This window comes from Cygnus olor, chromosome 1 (assembly GCF_009769625.2).
Source record: "Cygnus olor isolate bCygOlo1 chromosome 1, bCygOlo1.pri.v2, whole genome shotgun sequence".
Classification (NCBI taxonomy): domain Eukaryota; kingdom Metazoa; phylum Chordata; class Aves; order Anseriformes; family Anatidae; genus Cygnus; species Cygnus olor.
In genome coordinates, this window is record NC_049169.1 from 113,435,142 (window position 1) to 113,445,822 (window position 10,681).

General features: G+C 38.7%; 1 protein-coding gene across 2 annotated transcripts in view; it reads left to right on the top strand.

Moving 5' to 3' along the window:
* DYRK1A (dual specificity tyrosine phosphorylation regulated kinase 1A) overlaps window positions 1-10,681 on the top strand; it is a 91,539-nt gene that overhangs the window by 20,761 nt on the left and 60,097 nt on the right. For both annotated transcript variants that reach the window (XM_040577469.1, XM_040577478.1), the window contains exon 2: window positions 9,781-9,859. In XM_040577469.1, coding sequence (XP_040433403.1) covers window positions 9,850-9,859 — 10 coding nt within the window. In that variant the 5' untranslated portion in view covers window positions 9,781-9,849. The remainder of the gene's footprint in view (window positions 1-9,780; window positions 9,860-10,681) is intronic.

Genomic DNA, 10,681 nt, shown 5'->3' on the forward strand with positions numbered 1-10,681 from the left:
ATAAAGGTGAAGCTTGTGAACTTGCCTGCATAAAAATCGCCACCTGATGATAAGATGGACCGTGTCTTGTTTATTACCTTGAGAGAAAGAAATAACTTTCTCCTTTTTATTTCTTAAGAGCTGAGGCCGTCCTCTGTCTAATTCCAGGCTTCTTAAATACTTGTACCGTAGATGTGGTTGCTTTAATCATTCTCCTAGTCACTGATCAGTTTGCCCTCAGACTCATGTTGTGGCCGAAGCCTTGTTAGGAAGATGCAAGATTTGGGTACCTTATTGGTTGATTTTTTTAAGTGCTAGAGAAAAAAAAAGTGTGTGTGTATGTATGTATATATATATATATTTTAGAGAAAGTTTACATTGAGTTCTGCAGGACTTCCGGGATGAGAAAAATGTGTTTGTAACTGAAGAAATCTCTTTCTTTATAATCTCTTTCTTTATATGTTCCTTTTAGATACGTTGGATCAGAAACGTACCTGAACAATTATCAAGGAGGAAAAAAAAAACCCAAACATCTAAGTGGATGAAGTCTGACAGATGCATTAAGGAAAATTGAGATGTTTGAGAACTAAATACTTTCATTTAGTTTCTTTGGATACAAGGCAGAAGTAGACAAGTGTCAGTTTTCAAGCTACGATTTAGGCTGAAAGAGTTAAATGATTTATTGTATTAAAGTAGAAAGTTTATCAGCAGTAATTCTTCATTACCACTGTTCTTATCAGGAGCGTACATGCTCTGGCAGAAGATACAGGGATTCGGGGGTAAAGTCTGCTTTAAGACCCAGGCATATGGCTCACATATGACTAGAGAGTACCTAGCTGTGTGTATGCGTCTTCTGTCTAAATCTCTGAGATAATGAAGGGCAAAATTAGATTGTGGCACTGCAGCTGTCAATGGGAGCTGTCCTCTGGGGATCAGTTAAGCAGCAGTTATTCCATGGTGTGTTTGGAGAGGTTAAAAAGTACTAGAAAAGGCACACAAACCAATATATTGTTCCAACAAGCCACTTATCAGCTATATAAATAAGTACTATTTGCAGAGCTAACTGGCAGTTTACAGGTAGCTGTTGTTTTGTTTTAATTTCAAAAACTATAGGTGTGCGTATTGTTATGTAGTAAAGCAATTCAGAAGCTTTCAAGATAAAAATATTACTGTATCAGGGCAACCAACATCTAGGTTGTTATAAATATACTTGAAATATGTAACTATAGATTGCCTTTGAACTAAGGTGGGAAACTGTCTGCTGGAGAAATAGTCTTCCTTCATTTAGACATGCCATAGAAGCTATACAGGTAATTTCCTAGGGATCCTATATAAAGGGATCCTATATAAAGGGATCCTATATAAAGGGATCCTATATAGGGATTCCTATATAAAGTATTTTTGCAACAGAGTTTGTTGTGGTCTGAGTCAGATTTTACAGTAGTTATTCTAAGAAGTTACTTTAACAGAATCGGTCAGAAACCATGTTGATTAAAACAAGATAATGACCTATGAATTAGTTACTTTCCATTTCCTGTTACGTGTACCTTGTGGCTTGATAGGGAATTTATCATGCTTCAGGGCAGAATTAGAAAGGAAAAAGAAAAAGAAATTAAAACAAGGAAACAGCAATTACAGCAAAACCCAGTAACATCTGAATTCGTTAGGTATGGGTCACTTAGAAAGCTGGACTCCACTGAACTGAATGTATCCCGATGTTTTGTTTAAAGCCCTGCTGACTGTACTATACAGTTCAGGTGTCTGTTTTTTCTTCTATTTCTTGGAGTTCTTTTTTTATAACTTCTTAATATCAGTTTAATGGCAAACTTTTTGGAAGAAACTGTTGTCTGCACCTGTTGAAAAATATGGTTTTATCTTTTCATCACTATAAAGGCATTGCAGTAAACCTAATCTGTACTTGCAGCAAAGAACCGCCCTTCCCTCACGTACCTATGGCCATGCAGAGTGCGTGCGTATTGCATCTGTACATATGTGTGCTGTAGGTCTGAGCCCTTGCAGATTTTGAGAGGTTAGAGCATTTCGGTACACATCACTTGCCTGGAAAGCACTGCAAATGCTGTCCCAGCTCTAGGATAAATAGGTTGAAGTAGCTGCACTCCTGTCTTGCCAAGTCCCTGAGAAGCAGGTGGTCTATTTTGTAGATAAAAGGACAGGAGAGGATGGAAATAATAGTTAACGATCTCTAAATGGGAAGAATAGGAAGCTGTACATAACAACTAGGATGTAGTAAAGTTTTATAAATTGAGTAGTTTGCCACTTTCTGTGGATATATTAGTTATTCCTTTAGTTCTTTCTTTGCTTACTGGCTTTATGGCTGAAAAAAAAGAGAAGAGTAGGAAGGTTACGCTGTCTTCAGACTTTTCAGATTGAAAGCTGTAAACTGATGGATGGCAATACGTAGGGGCATATGTATTGCTTTGCATTTCTGAAGTTCTTTTCGCAACCACAAGGAGCAGAAACAGTTCTTTGTAAATGAAATGATCTATGTTTTTGGGGACATCAATGGAAAAATCTCTGCGCTGAAAAGCATTTCACAACGATGAGAGCAAATTAAACTGGATGAACTAGTTTACAGCCCTCATAGATACTCTGCTTTGAAGTATGACTTTACTCATATGCTTCCGTTTATTTCATGTATTACACATTAACTGAAAAGGCTCCATTTCTAAAATAATTTAATCTTTGCACATAAGATGCCACCTTTTAAGGAAGTTATAGTTAGGAAGTATGTTAACATGAGAAAGAAAGTAGTTGGCTCTAACAGTTCAGTGACATCAAACCTTTGTGAATTTTGTAGCTGATACTGCAGGGGATGGGCAACTCCTGTTGTAGCATCTCTCTGCTTCTGTTGGATCAGAGAGGGCAAAGGAAGTAGAGTGGTATGACTTTGCTGCTCTAAAACAGGTAACACTTAACCATGTCCATTTTGCTTGACACTGTTACATAGGTGGAAAAAAAAGGCAATTCCCCACTCTAATCCATGGCTCATTATATTGTCAGTATTGTGAAAAAATCCACAGACAGGACGAACAACCAAATTTTTAAAAAACAGCTCCTGAGTTGTCTGGCTGTATGGGTCGAGTATCAGGTTTACACTTCAGTTCAAGGAAAAGAGTACATTTTTCAGAAGGGAGAGTTATGCGTTCTTATTCATAAAGAGGCCAGGTTTAAAAAAATGCATGTTATAAATCAGGTATTTTGGAGATCCAGGTTGCACCCTGAAGTCTTACCTCATTAAGGCTGGTGTGACACTGTTCTGGGTCTGTCTGCAATGACATTAGGTGCACCCCCATCCCTAGGACTTTGACAGCATCACTGGCTGAGGGAGCCCCTTTGTGTCCCGGCTGTTTGTCCCTGCCTCGAGGCTGCTCCTTCAGTTTTGCTGCCTGCCCGTAGTGATGCAGGTGAGAGAAGTGGCACGGGTTAAACACGGGGGGTGTCTTTTCTCCTGCTCCCCAGGGTTCCCCACCTGGATCAGCTCCCCAGCGCGGTTTGCTGGGCGGCTCTGTAATAGTAGCACTGTCTCAGCCAAGCAGGTCGCAGTGGAAAGGATACGGGCCGCTTAAGCGGTACTGCTGCTGAGAAATTCTTGCTGAAGTGCAACTGTAGTTCTGCCTTTGCCAGATTCGAATTTGGGTGAGAAACTCTGTGATTTCAGCAAAGCTGTTTGCACATGCTTTCACACTTAAAGGATGGGTTCTTGCATCACATGGTGTAAATTTAGCATAAGAGTGAAACCAGTCATTCACAGTATTTTCTTTTTTAGAGGAACTAGTGCTTTTTGGAGCACTGAGAATCGCAATTTGACAGTATACAAGAACAAGGATGGTGGGGTATGTTTTGTTTTAGATGTAATTGTTTCATAAGTGTCTCACAAATGTTGATCTAGAAGCTAACGTAGTCTTCTCATTTAGCAGTGTACATTAAACCCCTTTGGCAGTGAAAAGGATAACACAAGCTCTTAGGATGAATGGTGTGTTAGTGAAGTTTAGTATAAACTAAGTTCTGATAGGTGCCTTCTCGTATAGGCTTGAGAGCCAGCCATGTACAAAAATGTCCTTTTCCCATAACTTTAACGTTCCCTGTCTGAAGTATGGGTTAAACGAACAAGTGAAGGTGACTGTATTCGTGGTTCTGTTGGATGTGCTAACGAAACTGAGGACAGGTGACTGTAAAACTGCAGGAGTTTATTGGGTTTATATGCTGAAGCCATATGTACTTTTAGTTGTGTATGGTTTTTTTTGTGTGAATGTGAGGCATTGTACTGAGTTCTGTGTAGTACTTGAGATATATGAAGCCTGATATGCAATAATATAAGAGAACGAAAGAAAAATAACATCACATCTGTTTTACCCTAAGTAAAGAGAAGCAGTAAATACTGCTGTGTGGTATTTTTTTTTAAAATTAACATTTTAAAGGTAGCTTCTTAACTGAGGGTCGGTATTGCTGTCCGGAGCAATGGAGATAGCATTTAAACCGCGTTGTTTATACTTAAGAAATGTACAGCAACTAAATTGTGTTACCATAGCTTTCCTGCAGTCACTCTAATTTGACTAGATTTCAGAGGATGGCTGAGGTGGGAAGGGACCCCTGGAGGCCACCTGCTCCAAGCCCTGCCCAAGCAGGGCCACCCAGAGCAGGCTGCCCAGGGCCGTGTCCAGGCGGCTTTTGGAGATCCCCAAGGAGGAGACCCCACAGCTCTCTGGGCAGCCTGTGCCAGGGCTCCTCACCTGCACAGCACAGAAGGGCTGCCTGGTGCTCAGAGGGAGCCTCCTGGGCTCCACTTTGTGCCACAGATTACCTGTGTATTTTGACCAGATGCGTGTCTGTATACCCAAACAGGCAGGGTTTTACCACTATAGTAACAAACCACAGTGGATGTGCGAACTCCAGAACAGCAGTTCTGGAGCTCCTCAACTGTGTGTCTCTGGGAACTTGTCCTAAAAGTTGACAACAACTAGCTAAATTCCCCCTGGGATTTATTTATTTATTAAAAAGTCCATTAGTATTGGTTTTAGTTCATGTTTTATTATGCGGTATTTTAAATAATGTACCAAATCTGTTTGGTGAACCTTTTTCCCTGTATGTCTTGTGTTGAGCAGCATCACTTGTTGTCCATGGGTTTCAAGAGCACACTGTTGAGATGCAGACTAACAAAAGCTTACAAAATTGTTATTTTATTGCTTTATGTATGTCTCTTTCCATTGTATTCCAGCGTGTTAACCATCTCAAGGTAATCATTTCAACATAATGGTATATAGTTCAGGATAATTTTACCAGTAAATAAACAAGTATTTTTGCATCTCAGCAAGTATTTATATTTTATGTTGCTAGCAACAGGCTTGCATTTGCTGAAGGTCAGTGACCTGAATTATGTTCGTCTCAGACAACAGTGGGTGTCAGAGATTTCTCAAGTAATACTCATGAAGTACCAGAGAAGTTACAAAATAACCTTTCACAGAGGAAAAAGGAACTTCCTGAACTTGGTTGGTATTAGCACAATCTTCCAATTCTTCACTAAAGGTTTCATGTAGAATCTTACAATGCAGTGATACCAAATAAGGACAACTAATCTCTCTAGGAAGTGTTTTAATTAGTAAAATATAAAAAGTAAAACCCTCCCCAGCAGATTTATCTTTTAATTCGAGCTCTTAGGTGTTCTGTTATTGATGTTCTGAAAACTGTCATTTAAATCTCTCATGAAAGAGTGCTTCATAGATGCTGGAAATGAAACTAAGATTGTAGTGAAAATGTGACCTCTTTTAAAAAGGTGTTTATGGTTGTTGCATTTAACACTTTGCATGCTTGCAGTGGATGGAACAATCTTTGAATTGAAGATGCTTTAAATTAATATCTATTATATAAACTAAACATTCAACACATTATACGACTGCCTACATTTTTAGGTTTATGAAATAATGAAGTTTAAGAAAACACAACTTGCTGCTCTGCTGCTCTTAGATTCAGCTGAACTGGATTCCTGTTGTGTTCATATGTTATAAAATTGTCCCCATTTGCAAAAACTCACAATCTAATTTGATATCCAGGCAAACACAAAAAAAGAGAAACGGGGAAGGATGATGACACCTCTCTAGAGAGAAGTTAATAATGGTTTTTGCACTTTGTTAGGTTTTTGTATGTATGTCTGCTCTGAAACCAGCTTTGGTTTACGGTGAACCTAATGGCAAGTGAGTTGGCTATTAAGTGTCCTTGAAGGAAGGAGAGAATGCTGTTGAGGAATACGGTGGGATAATGCGCACATCCTCAAAGAGGCTAATGGGGAAACTCAGCTTCCAGTGTGAGAAAAAGTTAGGGACAGGTAAAAGCTTGATGTTTGTCGTAGTCACCATCTTTACAATATGGAGTATGATCTGGGGTAAAATATGCTTGCTCAGCACCTTCTGTTAATTTAACTAAATATTTTGCAGTAAAGTTGAACTCTACACTTGAAATTATTCATGAATGTGGAATTGCTTTGAGTAGGAGGGTAATCCCATTATCTATACCTTGAAGAGTTCAGAAGAGCATTGTGTAGGTAAGGACAGATGAAGAACAGCTGTAATTAAAACAGGAAATGAAACCTTGAAGAACAGTTTTAGCATGGTAGCTTCGTACGCAATTGTTTTCTAAGAATTGCTCTCTTCATTTAAATGAAATACTTCAGTTATTCTTTTGCTTGCTATACAACTTCCAATAATTTGCTTTTCAACACCTTTGTCATCTCTTCTTCTACTTCTTTAAACCCAGTTCACTTCTGTTACGTACCAGTCAGTAAATCAAGCTGGGTTCTTGAAGCCCAATAAATGTTATTGAGGGGATCCATTTCTTTTCTAGTAGTGACCTTGCAGATTGTGTGATGAGTGGGATTTGTTCTACTCTCATCATCAATTTATCATCTAAAAGGGGCAGCCCTTTTTATGGGCTGTGTAAAGGTCATTTCAGTTTTAAGAAGTCAGCAAAGCAGAGGCATGATAGAAGACAGTTGAAATGTGTTGCCCCTGCAGCTATTATGTGATTTGACCGTATCTATTTTAAAAAGAAAAAAATAGTTTAAAATGTTACCCTTTATGTTGTGTATCTGTGCTATTGATACAGTCACAGAAACTCATTATCCTTGTTTTGGGCTGGTGTTCTAAAATTATTTTTATATTGTGGATCCCTTCTTAGAACACAGCACTATGACAGACACCCACCTGCCTTTCTGCTCCTGACCTAAGGTCCCCACTTCCACAATAGTGGTCCAGTTCTTCAGAATCTGGTAATTGTCCCACTAAAGTAAGCAGATGGAAGAAATGCCTTAGTTTGTGATGGGCATGTTCTGCTGGTTAGCTATGAGGTGGGTGGATGTACAGATTCCTGGTTAATGAGCTGTTAATGACTTTAGTTACACCAGCAACTCTTCCTTACTGCCTGTAGATCTGACTTAATCTTCTCAGTTCAAAAATTATTCAGGTCTCTGTGTGATACCTTTCCAGTTTGGTTTCTCCTTTTTTATACCTTTGTCAATCCTTTGCAAGGCGGATACTTTTTCAGAGTTAGTATTATAAGTGATCTTAAAAACATTTGAGATTAATTTGCAATCAGCAAAAGGCAGAGCTTCCCATATGGATGAAGCTGGTGCACTGCTGTGACAAAATAAGCTGTGTGTGAAGTTTAGTAGCTATAGCTTGAAATTCTCTGTGTTTGCTGGATGGCACATTGTTATTAAATGGTTTCCTTTTCTTACATTTCAGAATAGAAAGTTTGCAGTCTCTTTGCCCGGGACAGCGCTGTGCTGTATGTTGCTGGAGTTGCCGTGGGTTTGGTACAGCACTAGGCTGTTGGAAAGCACTGGAGATGTGCTAGTGTGCTTCTTTTGGAGCTTACCATGCCCGGTGCAGGACTGGCAGAAGTCTCTATATGAATGTTCTACAATCTGTTTTGGCTGAAAATCAGCTGGGTTTTCTCAAACTACATTTGTTGATAGTTTGAACTAAGCTGACAGTATTGAAACTGGCCTTGTGCTGAGGTGAATGAGAGGGAATCCTCTCTGTATTTGAGCTGCAAGGTGGCAGAGACAAAACAGTGATGTTTCCAGACCTCACAGCTTCTCTTGGAAAGACTTTCTCTAATATTAATGTCTACAGATACTGCAATTAAAAAAAAAAATCTTGGCTAGAGAGAGCTTTCAAAAATGGGAATACAGCTCTTTGGCCTTGAGATACCAATGCAGGCTGGATGTACCTAGCACTTGAGGATTTTTGCTGTTTGTTTGTTTAAATCTGGTGACTGTTTAGTGTACAGAAGAGCTTGGTCTTCCTTCCTCTCTTCTTGTTCTTGAATGCAGGTGGGTGACTGCTCAGTTTAGCTGGGCTAAGCTTAGTGCAAGCCACTCACTGCTTCTGTTTGTGTGGTGTATACGTTTAGCATAAGTACCAGGCTGAGTTTTTTTTTTTTTTTTTTGTCCAAACTGAAGCAATTTAGGCATGTAAGCACCTAGTTTGTAGGATCCTGTGTAGCCTTAGACAGTACTCATCAGCCTTGCCAAGGTCATGGCTACTGAGGGTATGGCACTGATGTTCGAGGTGTCTGTGGAATTTCTCTCGTGGAAAACTAAGGCTGTTGGTTTGTGATGGGGGGTGGCCAGATTTTATTTGCCCCCTTCCTCTTTTGGAGGCATGACAGCGATAATTCACCTGCTCACAAAATAACAACCCACTGCAGCATATACTGCTATGTGTATTGAAAAAGTAATTCTTTGTCTTGCCACCACTTGCTTTTGTGTGTGTATGTCACGCTTCTGTGGCATGGTGGCAGAACTGGTAGCTGGGCTTAGGGAAGATGCAGTACTTACACAGTTATTGTTGATCAAGAAATGAATGTGAAATGCAGTATTTTCTGCTCAAATTGCAGTACCTAAGTGCATTTCAGGCTAGAAACACTTTTCTGGAGTTATATATTGGGAGGTGTTTAAATTGTAATAATCTAGACTCTACAATTTAATTGAGCTGTTAAGCAATTTGCTGAAGTTCACTAACATTCTCATTTATTAGTGAGAGCTTTTGATGTCTGCATCAGTTGTATAGTACCAACATTTCATTGGAGAGCGCGTGAAAAGCAAATCATTGAAAACTACTTTGACCAGGGGTTGGTTAGATGGTGCTTTTTGTTTTTGTCTTTTTTTTTTCTTGTATAGTCACACAATACTTTGTAACTTCTATGAGAGACTGTTTCGTGGAAACTCACCTTTTTATATCTCCTTGTCTTGCAGAAAGTTGTAATTTTATCATTCTGAGCATTTTTTTTTTAATTTAGTCTAAGGTGAACCTAGTTCAGTGTCATAGGAGGAAAAATGGGGTTGTACATTGTGGATTTATGTGCACTTGCAATTCTGTAGCTTGTTGATTTGGCAAAATTCCACAGAAGTTCAGCCTTGCTTTGCAAATGCTATTCTGAGTTTCAATTTTGCAGGTTTGAGAAAAGTTTGTTTGGATTACCTCAGTTTTCAGAAATGTTCAATGATGGGTTGAAAGTTATGTTAATCCTTGAAATTTTGGCAGCTCGTGTTTTCCTAACAATTAACGTCACTGCAAGATGGTCTTTGTGATGTCCACCTCTACTTTTAGGAAGTTTTTGGAAAACTTCATTTTCTGTTGGAACTTCCTACGATTACTTCTGTGGTTCTACCTGGTAGCTAGGATTGAACTAGGCATTATGTGAAGCCTGTAGAACAGAGGTTTACATTTCTTGAGATATCTTACTGGTTGTATTTATACTTCGTATTTTTTCTTCATTTTGCAGTGTTGTTTCCTGCTGGACTCCCCCTGTCCCCACAACCCCCCAGGATGATATGAGACTTGAAAGAAGACGATGCATACAGGTGAGCTTGTTGTTATGGACTTTTAGAAGGGAAAATCTTTAACGTTCTTGAAACACTTTTTCATTCACTTTACTTTTTCTATACCCCCAAAACTGTGTCATTCCAACTTTAGTAGAATGTTTAAGAAACTGTAGAATTTATGAAATCTTACTTTGACCTTTTGAACTCTTTTTTAACTGACCAGGAAGAAAATGGTTTCTCTGAATGGAAATATTGTGTCCAAACTTTTATGAAAAAAGGGTTTGCTTTTAAGGATGCTAACTAAATGTACTGCTTTTCATCTTTTCTTCTTTGTTACTACCCCCCTTTTAATGCTGCCTCCTTAGCAAGAGATGTATGTCACCTGTTTTGTGATACTCTATTTCAATCTTTCCTTAAATTCCTTTTAAAGAAATGTTATGGATCCATCTGAAAGAGCATACCAAACAAATAGCTAAGAGTTCATTATGCCTCACGTGTTTATGTCCAGCTACTGTAAGATTTCTCAAGAACTGAGGATAAGATCTTTGAACATCTTTAACTCATTACTCATTTTTAAAATTGATGTTTTAGGAAGTTCTTCTGTTTTCTGGTAAGCAAAATAGGTCCCATGTGTACTTGCAGATTAAATAACTTGTAGCAGTACTGTTTTGCTGGAAATACTTGAATATTTTTTTAATATTTTGACATGAAAAATCATGATCAACAGAAATAGAGTAGAAGTTGTGTTATACAGGAAGATTGGTGTAGGTCTTTATGCCTATGTGCCCATATTTAAGTTGCAGAACAATGTAATGCTTACGTTTTGGGGCCTGTGACAAATGAAGTACGCGTAAGACAGGT